The 20449-nt window shown below is 44.3% G+C and overlaps 1 protein-coding gene across 1 annotated transcript; it reads left to right on the forward strand.

The window, feature by feature from the left end:
• The first annotated feature begins 4334 nt into the window (after positions 1 to 4334).
• On the forward strand, positions 4335 to 11373 carry IL36B (interleukin 36 beta). The gene is given in 4 exon segments (XM_027129073.1): positions 4335 to 5640; positions 6500 to 9764; positions 10780 to 10909; positions 10912 to 11373. Coding segments are annotated over 3 exon segments (459 nt in total). The 5' UTR covers positions 4335 to 5640; positions 6500 to 9515; the 3' UTR covers positions 10992 to 11373.
• Positions 11374 to 20449: the final 9076 nt, after the last annotated feature.

The raw sequence follows: 20449 nt of genomic DNA on the forward strand, positions 1-20449 counted from the left end.
TCCGATGACACATTTGCATGTGACGTGATCGCGCATCTCCATCCTCCCAGGCTGTGTGATGATTCAGTTTTCCCATCTCCTTTCTCTACGGTGAAATCTTTGTTCGTGCGGGCACTGTGGCACCCTGGATTGTTACTTGGCATGTGTAGACACTCACACGAAGCTCTAATATGAGCCCTGGTGCCATATGGCTGGGCTCGGGGGTAAGGTGGTCATTCTGGTCATCAGAAGAGATTCTGGTAACTTATTTAAGAGTAAATCAAAATGAAAACATATGGAATTCCCAGGTGGTCCAGTGGTTAAGACTTGGTACTTTCGCTTGCCATGGGCCCGGGGTTCGATTCCTGGTCGGGGAACTAAGATCCTGCATGCCGCTCAGTAGGGACAAAAAATAAGCAAACGAACGAAAACAACAACATAATAATCTCATAGCTTGTGGGACCCAGGGAACAGACTTCCGTGGACCCCTGGATTACCCATTGCATTTGAGAAATAACGTGCACAGTATAGCACAGTGTCTGAGATCATGGAAGGCCCCTGTGAGCAGCAACCTCATTTTCAGGCGGTTGCCTGGTGCGCTTCTGATTTTCACGCATTTGCTGTATCAAATCCTCTTACATTTGAGTATCATGAGCTCCAGGCCAACACTCATTGAAGGATTTGTTTCCTTTGGAGTTTTAGCGACAGGCAGCCTTGATGCACTGAGGGGCTTTTGGATTCCAGGGGGGAAATTAAGAACCTTGCCACCAAAATCACAAGTACAGAGAAAACAGTTGAGTGGGATGTTCTTCTGTCGAGCTGCTTTGGGGCTCACATCTTCTGGCACCAGAGTTGCTGAAGGGCAAAGGCTGTTTCCCGAAGACACTGTCCCTTGACTTGTGAACAACTGGGCATGGGGACTAAAGACGCTGCCCCAAAACCCTGAGACCAGTGGCTGTAATGAATAATTATTCATGTCAATGAAACGTCAGTTTTTATTTCTTAGACTTTACGGAGTTATTTAAAAGAAGATTCTTACCAAAAGAGTACATGTCTATGGTTAAAAGCAATATTCTCCCGCCTCAGTCCTATTTCTGAGCCAACTGCTTTCTGTTTCATGAGGCAACTGCTAAGTCTTTTGCAGCTCTTTTTATGTTTTCCTCCATGTGTCTAAGTATATGCTTTTACTTCTATTTCTTTTTTTTAAAACTTATTTATTTACTTTTATTTTTTGGCTGGGTTGGTTCTTCGTTGCTGCATGTGGGCTTTCTCTAGTTGTGGCGAGCGGGGGCTACTCTTCGTTGCGGTGCACAGGCTTCTCATTATGGTGGCTTCTCTTGTTGCAGAGCACGGGCTCTAGGCTCGTGGGCCTCAGTAGTTGCAGCATGTGGGCTCAGAAGTTGTGGCGCATGGGCTTAGTTGCTCCACGGCATGTGGGATCTTCCTGGACCAGGGCTCGAACCTGTGTCCCCTGCATTGGCAGGCGGGTTCTTAACCACTGTGCCACCAGGGAAGTCCTACTTCTATTTCTTAAAGTATAAACTTTGTACGTTATCTTTTCTATCAGACTGATGTCATTTACATCTCTATTGGACGAAAGTCATATGCTCTTTATTTTCTACAAGTTAACAGTAAGTAGTAAATCAAATAAAGTTGTGTTTGTAGAGAGTGAGATGATGCTTGAGTGGGCCTGGTAGATAATGGTCTAGTATGACCTTGAAAAGACACACAGTGTTGGTGGGAATGTAAATTGGTGCAGCCTCTATGGAAAACAGTATGAGAGTTCCTTAAAAAACTAAAAATAGAGTTACCATATGATCCAGCAATCTCACTCCTGGGTATATATCCAGAACAGACGAAAACTCTAATTCAGAAAGAAACATGCACCCCAATGTTCATAGCAGCATTATTTACAATAGCCAAGACATGGAAGCATCATGGATGTACACTGACAGATGAATGGATAAAGAAGATGTGGTCTATATATACAATGGAATAGTACTCCGTTATAAAAAAGAATGAAATAATGCCATTTGTAGCAGCATGGATGGACATAGAGATTAAAGGCAAATATCATATGATATCACATGTTGAATCTAAAAAAATGATACAAATGAACTTATTTACAAAACAGAAATAGACTCATAGAAAAGAAACATGGTTACCAATGGGGAGAGGTGGGAGGGATAAATTGGAAATTTGGGGTTAACTGATACACACTACTCTATATAAAATAGATAAAAAACAAGGACCTACTGTATACACAGAGGACTATATTCAATATCTTGTGATAACCTATAATGGAAAAAAATCTGAAAAAGAATATCTATCTATCTATCTATATACATATAGATATATTGATATATATATAACTGAATCACTTTCTTGTATACCTGAAACATAAATCAACTCTATTTCAATTAAAAATAAAAGGCACACCATAATTATCCCCCCACCCCGTTTCCAGGAATTGGACAGTTTTTCTTAACGACATCATCTCCTTTAGCCTTTCCATTTTATAGGTGAGGAAAAGGAGGTGCATGGCGTGGCTGTGACTTGCGGAGGGTGGCACCGACCTTGAGTATTTGAACTGGAAATAAAGGCATTCTTGATTTGGGGTCTTTCAATTTCTGTCTCCTGGAGTTGGGATATTATGAAACACTGTGGGAGAAATCAGCAACAATTACCCGGAGCAAGACAGCAAATACGAACCACCTCACTCCCATAATTGGGGCTGTACTTACCTAGCAGGGTGTCAGCGGTTGAGCCACCCCAGGCAGAACACCCCTGGCCACCTAAGCATCATTATGCAATGCCATAAGTGCTGAGCTGTACTGTGCACCGGTTTCTCAAACTTGTAGCAATAGCAGAATCACCTGGGGTGTAAACGAAAAGCTCTGGTGTTTGGGCAGAATTTAGACCTAGTGAGTTAAACCCATTCCCCTCAAAATTCCAACTTACTAGGTTTAGAGCTGGGCCTAAGATGAAAGAGATGCGTATGGCAAGGTATGGAGACGGAGCGCGGAGCTCCCTTGCTCTCTGAGGGTGCCACTCTCTCAAGATCTCCACACGTTCACCAGCCCAGAACTTCTCCAAACCCCATCTTTTGGCTTCATTACATGGGTATGATTGATTAAATCACTGGCCATTGGCAACTGATTTCAGCCTCCAGCCTCTCTCCTCTCCCTGGAGGTCAAGGGCGGGTGGCACTGTGAAAGTTCCAAACCCTCTAATCAAACAGTTCGTTTTCCTGGAAACCAGCAAAATCACCTCTTTAACATAACAAAGACACCATGATTGCTCTCCATACCTAGGACATTCCAAGGGTTTTAGGAGTTCCGTGCCAGAAACGGAGACAAAGACCAAATATATGTTTCTTATTATGAATCACAACACATGGTTGCATATTAGCTGGGCTGCGTCCTAAAGAGGTAAAATAGTATTGAGCGAGTACATGAGATATCAGGAGGCAGGGTTCCATGTACGGACTTTCCCCTTACTGCTCGGAAATCTCCCCCTGTCATATGGGTTGGTAACCAAATCTCGTTCCCAGGCTACAGGGGAAGAGGCACATACCATCTGCAGGGTTTGGGCGTGGGGTGGGAGTGGGGCAGGGAGGACAGAAAAGACCAGTTTTCAGCATTACAGTGGTGAACCACTCCCTACCCATACCTTTGTGTAAGCCAGCTCATAGATGGGTCATCATGGTTGGTGTGACCCCGTCCTAGGAGCTGGTGAGGCCTGGGAAAACACTGGCCATATTTAGGAGAAAATTTTCTTTTGAGAAGTAGAGAGATCAGAGCTAAGAGGACTGGTGACAAATTTTATTTTTCTATGTGGAAAACTCAGGCTGTGTTCATGGTCTTTTAAAAACAATGTTTTCCAGAAAGAGACTCACAGACATAGAGAACAGACTTGTGGTTGCCCAGGGAAAAGGTGGGTGGGGGAGGGATGGAGTGGGAGGTTGGGATTAGATGCAAACGCTTATATATAGGATGGATAAACAACAAGGTCCTACTGTAGAGCACAGGGAACTATATTCAATACCCTGTGATAAAATACTATGGAAAAGAATATGAAAAATAATGCATATATATACACATATATATGTATAACTGAATCACTTTGCTGTATAGAAGAAATTAACACATTGTAAATCAACTATACTTCAATAAAATAAATCAAAAAAATGTTTTCAAGTACATCATCAGTTGTCTAACCCTTAACATTTTTTTTTTTTTTCCCCCTGCGGTACGCAGGCCTCTCTCTGTTGTGGCCTCTCCCGTTGCAGAGCACGGGCTCCGGACGCGCAGGCTCAGCGGCCATGGCTCACGGGCCCAGCCGCTCCGCGGCATGCGGGATCCTCCCGGACCGGGGCACGAACCCGTGTCCCCTGCATCGGCAGGCGGACTCTCAACCGCTGCGCCACCAGGGAAGCCCAACATCGACATCTTTGATCTTGCTCACTGCTGGGTGGAAGTTGAACTTTAAGGAGGTAACAACAGAAGCAGGGAGACCATTTAGGGGTTATTGCAATACTCCCAGGGAGAGAGTCGGTGGTGGATTTCAGAGAACAGAACGCTGATCAGTGGTTGTGAGTTACATGGAAGCAAATTTTGGCATAGAATGAGTAGATTTTTTTTCTTAACACTTAGGCCTGAACAACAATAGGGTTTCAAGGATAATGGTTCCCTTTCACCACCAATGTTGAGGCTGAGTCTGATTCCTAATGCAGAGATAGGAAGCCAGGAGATCTCCACGTTTCCACCTACTACGTGAGTCTCCTTGGACACAGTGCAGTTTTGAATATCCACCACTGAGCACAAGGTGTCCTATGTGTTTCAGTTAACACACGGTGCAGGAGACCGTGACCTAAAGGAAACATACCACATCGTGGTTAAGAACAGAAAGACTTGGCTTTTTATTTTTTTGGCTGTGCCACACGACATACACCATCTTAGTTCCCCGACCAGGGATCTAAGCCACGCCCCCTGCAATGGAAGTGCAGAGTCCTAACCCCTGGACCACCGGGGAAGTCCCGAGACTTGGCTTCTAACTCAGCTAAATTTCTCAGTAGCTATGTGACTTTGGGTAAGTTGTGTCATCTCTCAGGGACTGTTTTCTTCCATAACAAATAAAGAGGAATGGCCCCCAAAGGGTTGCTGTGAGGATGAAAAGATGAATCAGGGAAATCTCTATCAGATACAGAACGAGCTCTCAATATTGGTTATGCAAAACTGAAAGGAGCACAATGAATGGCCCCAAATCAGAGGTGAATGAGGCTATGGGTCACACAAGTCAGTGAATCAAGAGAGCCACACCTCTGCCTCCAAGCAGTCCAAGAGGAAGTTCTCCTTCACTCAGCGCCTGGCCTTTTCTGTATTTCCGCATCGCTGCTTCCTGGCATTTACTCTGCTCTGGCTTCTCCAGGACCCCAGCCCGGCCACACCACTGTTGCTTCCCAGTCACCCACTGAAGGCTCACAGGACGTCTGTTCCGGACTAGCTTTCTTGCCAAAGTGGGCACACCAAGAGCCAGGAAATAACCCTTCTTCCTTGCTCATTTAAAGGGCTGGGAGTCCTGGACAGCTTTACCGGGCCCTTGGGTACAGGTGGAGCTTGAACATTGGACTCAAGGACAAGAGCATCTCTTTGGACAAAGGTAACTCCTGCTGTTCAGAACCATGTGTGGGGAACCTTCTTTCACTGCTCTGTGTCCAACCTTGAGGAGCCTCTCTGGGCCTTGGTCCAAGACACAGGGTGTCAGAGGAGCTGGGACTGCTTCCAATGATGTAGGCTTACTTCCTTTCTGGGGATGACTATAGAATCAGGCACAGCAGGTCCTGAGGCAGAGAGGGATGTGAACAACTGGTTCTCATTGTGGGGAGTTTGTGGTCTTTTGGGGGAACTGTCCTGGGATCCTAACCATACGCCCAGAGGTGGATGTCCCCTAACAGTCAAAATACCTCATGGGGCCCATGGATATCCTTGTGCAGGATCCTTAGAGATGCCTCTTTGGATGAGGGATGGGGGACGATGGGGGTGAGAGAGACAGGGTAGCTGCCCATTATTTAGGATGTTCAAGCTTGAAGTCGGGAGAATTGGTGGCTTACCAGCTGTATGGAGGGCTAAAGGGAGATAGGCACACGTTCTTTCTTCCTTCCTTCCTCTGAATCCAGAGACTCGCTGCACTAGAAGGTGGTTGAGCTGATGCGCTGGAATCTCCTAACAATCCCAGATGTGACAGATGGAGGGCATCCCAGGGCTACTGCAGCCACGACAGTGATGGGAGCTTCCAGCTGGGGTTTTATGGCCCTGGAACATGATTTCCCATCCTTAATCTCAAACGTGCATCTATTGATAAGATAGGATCTCAGGGCAGCTTTCTCGAAAATTTTTTTACACAGAATTCCGGGGGAGGGGAGAGAAACGGATAACATGTTTTTCTTCCCTCTTCCCCCACAAGACCAACTGCGGACCACAACCTGTCCACCGTCTGATCTACTTTGTCCTCTTCACAGAAAGCCCTGAAGCCGACATGGAGTTTAGTCCCCTGGGTAAGTGGTGGTGAATCACAAAGCAGCTTGGAAATACTTCCATCTACGCTCTCCAAAGAAAGAGGGTACAAGGGCCCCTATCATTTTCTCAAGTTGTAAATGTGTTTGCTCTTGCTAAAATACTCAGATCACAAAACCCGCGTTTGAAAATCTTATTTAGCTCTTTTCTTATGATGTGCATTTAGAACTGCTTATTGATTTTGGTAAAGAGGGTAAAGGAGAAACAAACAACATATTGATGCCTGATTTAGATATATTTGGTTTTGTTACTACCCAGAAACTATCAGTCAGGGAAAAAGACAAGTCACTGATAACCCTAGAAAAAAGGGTGAATATTGAAAATCTCTTGGACTACGAATGCATGGAGCTCCTTTCAGATGCTTTGATTCACAAACCAGCCCCTGCCTTAATTTCCTTCCCTTTCTCCTATAGTTACTCTTTGTCAGAGCAGTAAATGCCCCCTAGGAATTCAAAAGCCTTTATTACCAGGATGCAATAGGAGTCCTGAAGTTTATAATAACCTCATGTGTATTTTGTGCTTTTCCGTCATCTGGCAGCACACCTAATTCCCAGTTACCGTCTTATTTGTGATTCTCAGCAGATGGTGTGGGTCCTAAAAAGAAATCGGTTAATAGCAGTTCCTTTTGGCAGCAATGTCAAAGCTGGTGAGTGACAATCAAAGCCACTGCGTTGCCTCTTAAAGGGACATCATCTCCACTGGGGATGGGGCTTAGCCTGGGAACCAGTTTCCAGTGTCCTCAAGAACGGCAAGAAAGGGCAAGACGGTTCCCTCACATAAAGGAAACCCGTACCCAGAAATGAGGGTGTGATGGAGTGGCAGCTCTCCTTATCAAAAGAAAATGTCCTTAGTTAAGAAGGGATTATTCATTCAATTAGTAGCTGACCTTCTCCTTGGAGTTTCTCTCTTCCAACCATCGCAACCTCTGTCTTCAGATTTAAACTCCTTCATCTTTCCATTATCATACCTACACTTTTCTAATTTGCTGTCCTTTCTTCTAATAATGGGGGAATATTCCTTCCTCCCATCAGTCCATCACATGTCAATTATACCTCAATAAAGATGAAAAAAAGTTAATCCAAATCAGCTTCTTTCCTCTCTTGTTTGTTCCTTCAATGTCTGATTGAATTCCTCTCTTCCTGGCATATCCCGTCTTTGTCTGTCTACTGGATTCTTTCTATTGCTGATAGACATGCTCTAATATAACATTTCCAAGCTTAATACTAAAAACCTCCTCTGGATTTGCACATTTCATTTCTACAACCATTCTACTTTCCTATGTGGCAATCTATATACTGTTCTACATACAACCATAGTCATGGAAGAGTTGGTTACACAACTCGTCTCCATTTCCCCTCCTGTTCACGCTTACATCAAACAATAAAATTTCTGAACTGCTCTTTGCCCACTCCCCTCCAGCTTCTCTTTCTAAGGCCACCAGACCCACTTCTCTGTCCTCACATCTGGTTCCTCAGCAGCAGTCAGCATAATTGATAACTCTTTCTTTCTTGAACGCTCTCCATCTTCTCCTTAGGTAAGAACATTCTCTGTGGTTCACTGGCTCCTCCTTTGCATTCTCCTTTCTGACTCCACTTTCTCTATAAAATCTCCAAGTGGTGGGGATTTTCAGACCTCAGCCTGCAATCATCCTACCACCCCTCTAAAGGGATTGAGAGCTGGTCTGTCGGATTGATGTTTTGCCTCTACCTTCTGGCATTCATGCTTCCAACCCAGACGTCGCCTCTGAAAATCCTACCCATGTCCTTTTGATGTCCTCTCAGACATCTCTAACTACATCTATCCCAAGTGGAACTGTGGATCTGACTCCACAAACTGTTCATGGACCCAGTGTGGAGCCAGAAATACAGGAGACATCTTTAGTCCTCCTTTTCCTCAATTTCCATTTAATCCATCAGCAGACACTGATGAGTCTATGTGCAAAATATGCCTATTTATGAGTTCATATCATCTTTCACCTTGATCACTGTATCACTTCCTCACTGCCCTTCCTCCCACTTCACTTGTGTAGCCTCCTATCCAGTCATCACAAAGCACCAAGAGTGATTTTCTTACTATGTTAATTGAAGAGTATCCTTCCCATCTATTTGTGTTTTAGGGGTGGGAGGTGGGGGAAAGGGAGCAGTGGGGAGATCTCAGGCACAGCAGTCTTCTTTCGGAGACTTGAACTTATCAAGCTCTTTTCCACGTAAGCATCTTTACATTTCCTGTCCCTGTCAACATTTTCATCCAACCCCCTCCACCACTGGATTCCCATTTCTTCATATATTAGCTTCCTCTTAGCTTTAAGGTCTTGGTTTGAAGTTCACCTCAGCAGAGAAGTCTTTCTTGGTTCCTATTTCTCAGTTTGGTCTGTCTTCTACTGTCCCAGGCCTTGGCCCCTTTCCCCAAAGCAGGTGTTGCCATTTACTGTGGTTCTGGTCATTTCTCTGCTTACATGGTTTAGTCTCATTTTCCGTGGCAATAATGACGATGTCTCTCCTGTTCTCACCCAGATCTCCAGGGTCTTGTCTTGAATGAACACTCAATAAAGAATGTTGAATGGATAAATTCCCTGCCCCTTGCCCAGAAGGATAGATGCAGGACACCCAGGCTCTTGGGAATCACCTACTAAATTAGTTGGGAATTAAATTCAACTGATAGGGACAGAACATCCACCAAACTGGGACTTAAATAAGGTAGAAGTTTCTTTCTTTCTCAAGGAAAAGAAGCCTGAGAAGGCAGGTTAAGGCCAGTACGGTGGCTTCATCATGCCACCAGAATACAAGGAGTCTAGTGTTCTGCTTTACCAAGTTCAAGGTCACCTCCACCATCATCTAATTATGAAGACACAGGGTATAAGAAATAAAGCTCCTCCCGGCCGAGTCAACTACTTTTAAAGAACATTCTTAGAAATCTCACACAACACTTCCACTCCTGTCTCGTGGGCTACACCTTAAGCATATGGTCAAAGTTAGCTGTAAGTGTGGTGGGAAATTTATTTTTATTTTGGGGAAGTCATGTACCCTGGTGACAGCTGGAGTTCTGATATTAAGGAAGAAAAAGGAAATGGGTTTCCTTTCCTTAACAGCACGTACAGACACGGACTTTTACTGTAATGGAAAAGGTACTCCATATTACCTGGGAATCAAGGAGCAAAATCTCTGTCTCTGCTGTACAGAAATCCAGGGCCAGCCTACTTTGCAGCTTAAGGTGAGCGGCTGTACAGCTAATGAGAGAAGCGCAATGAGATGAACTTTCAATGTCATTTAACATGTTACTGAATAAAAGTAACAGGTTTGCAATCCTGGGTATTCAGTGTAAAGAAGGACAGCTGACCTGGCTGATTCCCAAATCAATACAAGCGACCTTTGGAATGGCTGTAACACTCATTTAAATGTCAGAGCATCCTCTGCCAGCCAGAGAATACACCCATGAAAGTGTTTCAGAAAGGCCAAAGCATGGTGGCTTCTCCATTCTCAGTCTTCTTTAACTGCCTCCCAGAAATTCTCTTAGGTGCTGGGATGCTTCCTCTTAAGCAAAGGCAGTGGAGACAAGAGGGGAGATTGTTAATCAGGTCTTGTGGATGACATACTTACGGTCCCCGTACTGAAAGTAAGATTTGTAGTTTTGAAGTGAATCCTCTGCTTATGACGGAAGCTGTAATGTATAAACCCACTTGGAGGCTGGGAATCTCGTGAGACTGGCCTGAACCATCAGATGGGTGCATCCATGAAAGAGGCTTACAATTCCGCCCCGCCCCACCCCGCCCGTTCTCGGGAAGACATGCTGCCTTAAGGAATCAGAAACACCTTGTGTGATGGGATCCTGGGGTGAGGCCAAGCTACTGGCAACAAGTGGATTGCCTATTTCTTTCTTTTTTTTTTTTTTGCGGTACCCGGGCCTCTCACTGTTGTGGCCTCTCCCGTTGCGGAGCACAGGCTCCGGACGCGCAGGCTCAGCGGCCATGGCTCACGGGCCCAGCCGCTCCGCGGCATGTGGGATCTTCCCGGACCGGGGCACGAACCCGTGTCCCCTGCATCGGCAACCGCTGCGGCACCAGGGAAGCCCTGGGTTGCCTATTTTCAAAGCTGGTGTTCCCCTTTCATCAGCCTGTGTCCCTGGCCTCTGCCCCTCCCTTTGGGGAAATGAGACTCTCCCAGGGCTGAGTTAGTTTAGCTTCCGCCTTCCAGCAATCCTTTCTAACAAGCCTCTATCCTACCCCCAGGAGGAAAATATCGTGAACCTATGTGGGAACTTCAAAGGGCAGGAGCCCTTTCTCTTTTTCTGCATCGAGGAGGTCTCCACTTTCGTCTTTCAGTCAGTCTCCTGCCCAGGCTGGTTCATAGCTACCTCCTCCATGGTGGGCAGCCCGCCACTCTCACCAAGGAGAGGGGCAAAACCGAAAACACTAACTTCTACTTAGAGGGTGAAAACTAAATCCGGCCTGGGCTCTAGGTGGCTGGATCAAGCAGTCAGAGATTCTTCTGTTTGAAAACACAATGGGTCATCTTAAGATACCACCATGCACTGATGCCCATCCAGTCTACCTCATTCTCATCACTCCAAAACCATCTCATCCTCTGGACACCCTCTAGATATCCTCAAGATATACCATGCCCCCCCCACTTGAGCATCATACGAGTCACTTTTGATTCTTTCTTGATCTTGTCCCACCATCCACCTAGTTAAGTCCACTTAAGTCAACATCCCCAATGCTTCTTGTAGCCTCTCTTCCTATTCCTTCTGCCAACCCTAGAGATGTGAATTCCAAACAGTTTAGTTCATACAACCCTATCAATAAAAGAATATTAATTATTAATTCTATGCATGTTTATTATAAATATTATGCACTCCAAAAGAGGAATCTAAAGGGTAAGATGAATGTGAAGTAAAAATTTTACATGTCTTGATAATCATGATAAACTCATAATATCATTAGTTAATAATCTGACACACAGGGGCTTCCCTGGTGGCGCAGTGGTTGAGAGGCCGCCTGCCGATGCAGGGGACACGGGTTCGTGCCCCGGTCCGGGAAGATCCCACATGCCGCGGAGCGGCTGGACCCGTGAGCCATGGCCACTGAGCCTGTGCGTCCGGAGTCTGTGCTCCGCGAGGGGAGAGGACACAGAAGAGAAAGGACCGCGAAAAAAAAAAAAAAAAAAAAAAAAAAAAAAAAAATATGACACACAGTATATACTTTGGTTAAGATTAATCGTTAACCATAGTAAATGTAAATCAGTCTGTATTTCAAAGAATCACTAATAGTGGTTTACATTTTTTTCAGGCATCAGCTATGATATATTCTTGCTATTATTCATGTTTTCTAGACTCTAGTACAACATTCAATCAACAGTTTCTTTATTGACATGCTTTTAAGCCAGTTGTCCATTTTGTGAGGATTACTTTAGTTAAAGCCTGTAGTATAATTTATGTATCCAGTTAACCAGTGACGTGTAAATTGCAAGTAACTGCAATGCCCTGAACATGAATGTGAGCGTGTCAGTCTCTCTTCCTTCAGGAAACCTTGCCCTTCTTTGCACATGGCGAGCAAGTGTATCGGGATTTGCAATGGTTGGGAATCCTTCACCAACGGGGGATGGGAGTGGGTAGGGAAATGCTGCTCTCTTCCATCACTGAAGTGGACAATTCTGAGATGCATTCCACATGGTTCCTCAGAGGGTCCCAGCAGGATTGAGTCACAGTCGCCCATGGGAGTGCTGAGCTCTGGAACACCTCCTTGCGTTGGCTTCCTTCATTTTCCTGCTTCAACTTCCCCAGTCCCCATTCTTGTTCCCTGGGATCACTTCTCATCATTCCAAGATAGACAGATGGAGAAAGAGAGGAGGGACAAAATGGCAGAGTAGAAGGACCTCGAGCTCACATCCCCTCACTACAGATGGAAAAAGAGAGCTGTAGCAGTGTTATTTCCTTTGTTCCAGTCTCTGAAACAGTGGTTTCCATGACTTTTTCCTCCAGCCTTTGAAATACTCTAATATTCAAGATGTTGATGCTGTTGTTGCTTTCTTACGCTCGAGTTAAGGTGGCCTTACTCAGATCCAGGGCTCTTGGCTGGTGAGTTATCCATAGACTGGCAGAGATGGGGTTATACTTGTTATGCTGAAGGATAGCCTTTCCCCTGAATCTCTTCCATTCAGCAACCTGAACCCCCAAATGCAAGTCTATTTCAGATTCCTACTCCCTCCCACCCATCCTTTCCAATTTGGGTCAGTGTCTATATTTGCTTTTCCCTTTCTTCATCTCCAGTTTCTTTTATTCTTTGGAAGAGAAAATTTCATAGGCTCTGTGAGCTTGCAACTGAGAATTTTTGTCTCTCACTTAGGTTGAGAATTTTAATTTTGTTTATAATCTAATGTGACCTTGAGGCAAGAAAACAACACTAGTTATCAATGAGAAAGAAGAAGGGAAGAGAAATATGCAGAAAATAAACTATCAATTAACTGATCAATAAGCATTTGAGTCATTTATAAGCAGAAGAACCTTGATTATGAAGAAAATACTCCAAAGTCAACTCTAAGCCGTATGATTGGGTAATGACTCCAGGAATAAGTGGACAGGTCACGTGAAAAGTCATAATAACATCATTCCTCATTGGTTCTCTACTTGGCCAAAGATGCAACTAGAAATGAGATTCCTAATAACAAAGATTGTGCAGCTGATAGAGTGCCACCTCCCAATATCTAATTCCACCATTAAAAGACCAAAACCTACACAGGGATGTTCTCTACTTCTGTGCAATTTAGAAGATCTTTGCAGATTAAAGCTCTGATTAATATCAGCTTCATCTGTGCCTATAATAGCAGCATGACCATAATAAAAGCTGTAACTTACTGCCCAAGGTCAAAGCCAGCAGCAGTGGTTTCCCTAAACTCACCATGTGGCTTGAACCCCGAATACCAGAACTTGGGTTAATTCTCAAGAGGAGTGTCAGGACCGATAATTTCAATCATTTAGCAAATGTTTTTTGAGCACTTACACTGTTCTAAATGCTGGGGATACAGTAGTAAACAAAGAAGAAAAACATATCTAACCTCCTGGAACTGACATTAAATTTTGAAGGTTTGGGGGGTACAGTCCCTTACCCCCGGTCCCCATCTACATTCAAACACATAGAGAATACACTGATGACAAAATAAAAATCAAAGCAGTGCCCTTATTTTTGATGCAGCTGAAATAGAGAAATGAGAGGTACCTTCTACTCCCCACCTCAACTTTTGGGGCCTAAACTGTGATCTTCAACTCTGATCTCATAGTCTTAGGCCACTGTGATGATCTGTCATCTGCAACAGAACCAAGAGAATGAGGCAGAGGGTTAAGCTCCCAGCTGCTCTAGGCAGCCTCAGGGTGGAGTTGGTCCTCTTACCCACTGCTCTATGGTGGTCAGAGTCTTGTTGACCAGAGTTACTTCTCCTCCCCTTGAGAAACTCACAGCCTCTGCTTATAAACTACTTTCCTCACAACCCATTCACTCTTTCCACTTTAAAAAATATAAATTTCAGCTGTTATTAATACATGGCTACATTCTCCTGTAAATAAAAAAAAGTAAAAACATAACTGACAAATCCAAATCCTTTCCCCAAATCCCAATTCCCCCCCCTCCCCAACCCAACGATAACCACTGATGTGTTGGCATCATCCTGGTCCATTTCCTATGCATTTACATACTCCTATGTACCTATTGGAAACACTTGGTGTTGTTCTGTGTGTGTGTTTCCCTAATTGGTATGATACAATACCTATATTCCTCCAACTTTTTTCACTCAACAATATGTTCAAATAGCTATTTATGCTTATATGGAGGGATCTATCTCATTCTTTTCAACTGCTGCAGTTTCCAATAGAATGATTTTTACCATTGGTTGAATAGTCATCCCTTCATTGATGGACAGTTAGTTTGTTTCCATATTTTGTTGTTGTTTTACAATGTGTCAGTGAACGTTCTAGTATATGCCTCCTGTGCACACACACAAGACATTCTTTAGAATAGATTGGTGAATTGCTTGACCATAGATTAAAGAAATTCTTTATTTTCTTTTTTCTTTCTTTTTAAAATTTTTGGCCTCTCCTTGTGGCATGCAGGATCTTAGTTCCCCAATCAGGGATTAAACCCATGCCCCCTGCAGTGGAAGTGTGGAGTCCTAACCACTGGACGGCCAGGTAATTCCCTGGACATTCTTTATTTTCAACTGCTACTGACAATCTGTCCTTTGATGTAGATTTTCCAATGTATACTCCCAATTATGTGTTCATTCCTCCCTGCCCAAAACTTACTTTTAAGTTAAAAAAAAAAGTTTTGTTCATCAGTGTACAAAGAATAACCTCTCGTTGTTACTTTAATTGGTAAGTCCCCGATTACTAGTAAGCCATTTGCTGTTCACAACATTCTGAAGTCAAGACCTCTGACTTTTGACTTCTCCACCAAAACCTTTCTTTTGAGCATCACCAATGATGTCGCTGTTGCCAAATCCAGTGGACACTCCACTGTCCTCACCTTAATTGGCATCGGACATGGCCTGCTGCTCTCCCCTCATCCTTACCCTCAGTGCTAGGGGTTCTGCAGCAAGTCACTCCTAGTTTTTCCCCAACCTCGCTCTCCTTTACTGATTCCTCCTTATGTGACTTCTGAAGGTTGAAGTTCCTCAGGGCTCATCCTTGAGTCCTTGTTTCCTCTATACTGTTTCACTGGATGATCTTACTTGTTACGAATTTAAATTCCAAATGGATATTGACAATTTGATCTGGCCCAGAGCTCTTCTTGGAGCTCCAGGTTTGCATTGGCAGCTACCAATTTGGATTGTCTCAGAACTTGCAAATTGAGTATGTCCTAAGTAGCACCCTTGATCCTTGCCCAATATGCCTATCCCGACTCCCAGTCCTTTCCATCTCGGTTACTCAAGACAGAAACCTAGGAGTCATCCTTGATTCCTCTTTTCCCTAAAGACCTACATCCAACCATCCAACCCATCAAGTCTATCCACCAAGAAGTCTACCTTCAAAATACATCTCAAGTCCATTTGGAATAACTATTGAGAAACTGCTTTAAGCTAGATGATATGGTGGGTGCTTTCTCATAGTAATATCTTCTTCTTCTCTATACTTCCTTATTTTTTTTTTTTTTTATACTTCCTTATTTTTTAATTTACATTTTAAAACAACCTAGTGAGATATTATTCCCATTTTGCAAACGAGGTGAAGGCACTCGTTTAAGAGTTCTCAGTTAGGGGATGGCAGAGACTAGATCTGATACAAAGTTCAGTTATTTATTTTTTTTTGTTTTTGTTTTTGTTTATTTTTGCGGTACGAGGGACTCTCACTGTTGTCGCCTCTCCCGTTGCGGAGCACAGGCTCCGGACGCGCAGGCTCAGTGGCCATGGCTCACGGGCCCAGCTGCTCCGCGGCATGTGGGATCTTCCCGGACCGGGGCGCGAACCCGTGTCCCCTGCATCGGCAGGCGGACTCTCAACCACTGCACCACCAGGGAAGCCCTAAGTTCAGTTATTTAAAAAAACTCATTTTCTTCACCGCGGACATCAGTTCAGCCCTGGATTACCTGCAGTAAACTTGAAACATGGACGGTGATCAATACAGCCCTGATGTGCTGATTTACACACGAAGGAGGAATTCTTCCATCACTCAACACCTGCCTGGATCAGAGCCCCTCAGAGTGTGGTCCCAGCTTCAGCGTCAACCGGCAACCTACCAGAAATGCAAATGCTCAGACTCCTCCCGGACCTGCCGCCTCAGAAAAACTCAGGGGTGAAGTCCAGCAACTGTGGTTTAACAAGCTCTCCAGGTGATTTCATTTTAAATTGAGGTAAAATTTACATAACATAAATGCACCACTTAAAAATATACCATCCGGCGGCTTTTAATGCATTCACAGTGTTATGCAACCATCACCACTAATTCCAGAACATTTTGCTGAGCTCCCAAAACAAACCCTAACCCATGAGGCAGTCATTCCTGATCGCCCCTCCCCCCAGTTCCTGTCAACCACTGATCTGTTTCCTTTCTCTCTGTATTTGCCATATAAATGGAATCATTCAAAAAAAACCACCTCAAATCCACCTATCCCTCTCCCACTTGTCTGCCACCCACCACTGCATATCTGGCGACCACCATAGCTCACCAGTCCTGTAAATCTGCCTCCTGACTGGTGACCTCCATCTATATATTAAATCAGTTCTCTTTGAGCCAGCCAGGATTATCCCCATAAACGGAAATTCAACTATGTCATTCCAATGTTTAGACTTCTTTGATGCCTCCATTTGCAATTAGAATGAAATGCAAATTTTTTAACCATGGTATACAGGTTTGCCTGGATGGTCTGGCCCTTGCTGACCCAACCCTTCTTCCAGGTCACTCTCTCCATTGCCATATTCAGTCATGCTAATCTGTCAGTTCTTTGAACATGCCAAGTCCTTTATAGCCCCAGGACCTTTGCATATGCTATGCTCATGTACATCCCTTTTACGTGTATTGGCTTATTCTCATTCTTTGCCTCTCTGGCTCCTACAAGGAGCTCCTTATATGTCACATCCCCAAGACGCCTTCCCTAACCACCATGTCTGAATTAAGCTGTTTCTTCTACCTCCTGAAATTTCTATCTCCAGTTTTCCATTTTTTCCTTCACACAATTTGTAATGACTTTATTTGCCCTTGTCTTTCTTTCCTTCCCTCCTTGCAATATAAAGTCCTTGACTGCAGGGAATTAGTGTTTGTCAAGTTCACCATTATATCCCCAGCCCCTAGCACGGTATCTGTGTCTAATAAATATATGTTGAATAAGTATATTAATTATTAATAAATTGCTAAGTGAATGAATAAATGAGGAGCTGACTTCCTCCTCAGGCAGCCCACCCTCCCTAGCAAGACTAGCCTCATTCAGAATAAAGCCTACCTTCTCGTCCCTAATCCTAGATGTCACAGAGAAGGGAGCTCCCAAGTCCACACAAGGGCTTCAGCTTGTGAAGGCAGCGCCCATGGCCCTTTAATTTCCATTTGTTGCCAAGGCTGTTGCCCCAGAATCATACCCCTGCCCCTCCCTCGAATGGAAACTAATTGCTCTTATCTAAATTTCAGGAGGAAGCTGCAAAGAGAAAAACAAGAACTGGTTAAAACCAACTAAGTCCAAGATGGGGGCAGATTTGACTTCCGTTAGACTGTGAGCCTCATTACACACTCATTGTAATGCATTAGCTAAGTCACACACACACACACACACACACACACACACACACACAGAGTTGACGGTTGACATGACAACAACCGAAAAAGCCTGACAAGGACTGAAAAGGAGTGTTGCAGCAGTTCCAGGTCCAAACCATACCCCAGTTCACGACTATTCCTCCCTCCCTTTCTAATTCCCTCCCTTTCACCTCAACCTTCTGACATGTACACTGGTGTCTCCACCCAAATTGGATTGCGAAGTTGATTTGTGAACTAAGTTCCCACTTCTCCATTCTTTGGCAGTTGAATAAACTTGTGCTCTTCCAGTCTCAGCATCGGTTTTGTTATCGGCTGTGCAAATCCGAGTGGAAAAAGAAACTCCTTGGTTGAGACAAGGGATCTCGGCCAGGGTCTAGTTTACCAATTTGGTAACACTTTCCGCTTTGACATGAACCACCAAAGAGGGAAAGCAGTTCTTACTCACTCATGATGCTTCCTTCCGTGATGCACCTGGCCTTCTTCCTCCCCTGCACTCCTGCTACCCAAGTGGAGGGAAGACCACACACCCTGGTGCACACCTATTGTCCTGGTGTAATTGCTGATACCATCTTCTTCCACTCTCAAAAGTACCGTATTATAGGATAAATATGGGGTCACCTGACTTATTAGAAGCTGGGGTTGTATGGCCCACCTATTTACCTAGTTTCTATTGGGAACCAACTGAATTAAAGAAAGCATCCCTTCTACTCTGCTCCTTCATTATTTACATTTTTATGAGGAAGTCTGGGAGAGTCCAGAGCTGCCTGTGACTGGGCATGACTGTGATTCTCCCTCAGTGCTTCATTTGTTTGCAAAGAGGAATCCATGGGACTTCCTTGGTGGTCCGGTGGTTAAGAATCTGCCTTCCAATGCAGGGGACGTGGATTTGATCCCTGTTCGGGGAACTAAGATCCCACATGCCATGGGGCAACTAAGCCCACGCTCTGTAACTACTGAACCCCCGCACTGCAACTACTGAGACTGTGCACCACAACTAGAGAGAAGTCCGCACGCTGCAACTAGAGAAGCCTGCATGCCGCAAGGAAGAGCCACAAGGAAAGATCCCATATGCCGCAACTAAGACCTGATGCAGCCAAATATAAGAAACAAAAAATTTTCCCAAACCACCCCCCGAAAAAACCAAAAAATCCCAAAAGGAATCCATACCCTCCAAAATCAGCTTTATCAGTAATACCCTTATCAGTAAGCAAAAAATTGGACTTGGTCTTAATTCTCAATTTGTTCATAACTCAGGTGGGAAAGAGGGATGCCATTACCCCTCCCCTCAAACTCTAACAATTAACACGGCAAAAAATGCAATTCTGGCCTCACTGCCAGGGTCATCGGTATCAACGGATGTGTCCCACTCCAGGTTGACCTAATATTTGGGTTCAGTCTGAAGTGACAACTAAGCACACGTGACACAGCAGCACTGGTGAAGGAGGAGGCTGGAAACAGCCATCAGGGCAGCAGTGCATATATTAGCCACTCGTCTAGAATATCATGATGGGTACTTGCATCTGCTATCATGGTCCAACGGTGAAGAACCCACGTCTGATTGTCACAGTGTCCCCATCAGCCTAAGACCACCAGGAACAACTCCGTAGCCCGACAACGTCAGGTTAATTGACTCATTCCGATGAGGGAGACTGTCCACCAGGAGCTGTGGGCCATCTCACCAAACGAGGGAAGAGAGACCGTTATTGATTTGGGGCAAGGGTAATGCTTAGGCAAGATTTAAGTGAAGCAGTGTTTTGCTGGACCCACAGCAAAAAGACTGTGTGGAAAGGGATCAACCTCAGTCTGCGAAAGGCATCCCACATCTGTGTCCTTTGAAAGTACAAAGCTGAGATAGATCTAGAATGCTGTGCCCAGAGCACTCTCTGAAGCTCTGTGTTCGGGCTGGAAGTCAAGGCTGCTCCTCTGTGTCAAAGTGACTTATATCCTTCAGGTAAAAGTAGATGTTTCATTCTTGCTGATATAATTCAAACAGCCAAATTTCTTTTTTTGGTCTGTATGTCCTTTGACTTAAAAAAAAAATTGAAGTATAGCTGGTGTACAATAGTATATAAGTTACAGGTGTACTCTATAGTGTTTCACAATTTTCAAAAGTTATACTCCATTTATAGTTATTATAAAATATTGGCTATATTCCCCGCTCTACAATATATCCTTGTAGCTTATTTTATACCCAGCAGTTTGTACCTCTTACTCCCCTATCCATTTATTGCCCCTCCCCCCTTCCCTCTCCCCCCTGGTAACCACTAGTTTGTTCTCTATATCTGTGAGTCTGCTTCTTTTTTATTATATTCACTAGTTTGTTATATTTTTTAGGTTCTGCATGTAAGTAATATACAGTATTTGTCTTTCTCTCTCTGACTTATTTCACTTAGCATAATACCCTCCAAGTTCATTGATGTAGTTGCAAATGGCAAAATTTCATTCTTTTTTTATGGTTGAGTAGTATTCTGTTGTGTATATATACATCTTCTTTATCCATTCATCTTCTGGGTTTTTTTGGCTGTGTTGGGTCTCTGTTGCTGTGTGCAGGCTTTCTGTCTAGTTGTGGTGAGCGGGGGCTACTCTTCGTTGTGGTGCGTGGGCTTCTCATTGCGGTGGCTCCTCTTGCTGTGGAGCACGGGCTCTAGGCCCGCGGGCTTCGGTAGTTG

The sequence above is a fragment of the Aethalodelphis obliquidens genome, unplaced genomic scaffold, assembly GCF_003676395.1.
Source record: "Aethalodelphis obliquidens isolate GAN/ISIS:26980383/991018 unplaced genomic scaffold, ASM367639v1 scaffold35, whole genome shotgun sequence".
In the NCBI taxonomy this organism is placed as follows: domain Eukaryota; kingdom Metazoa; phylum Chordata; class Mammalia; order Artiodactyla; family Delphinidae; genus Aethalodelphis; species Aethalodelphis obliquidens.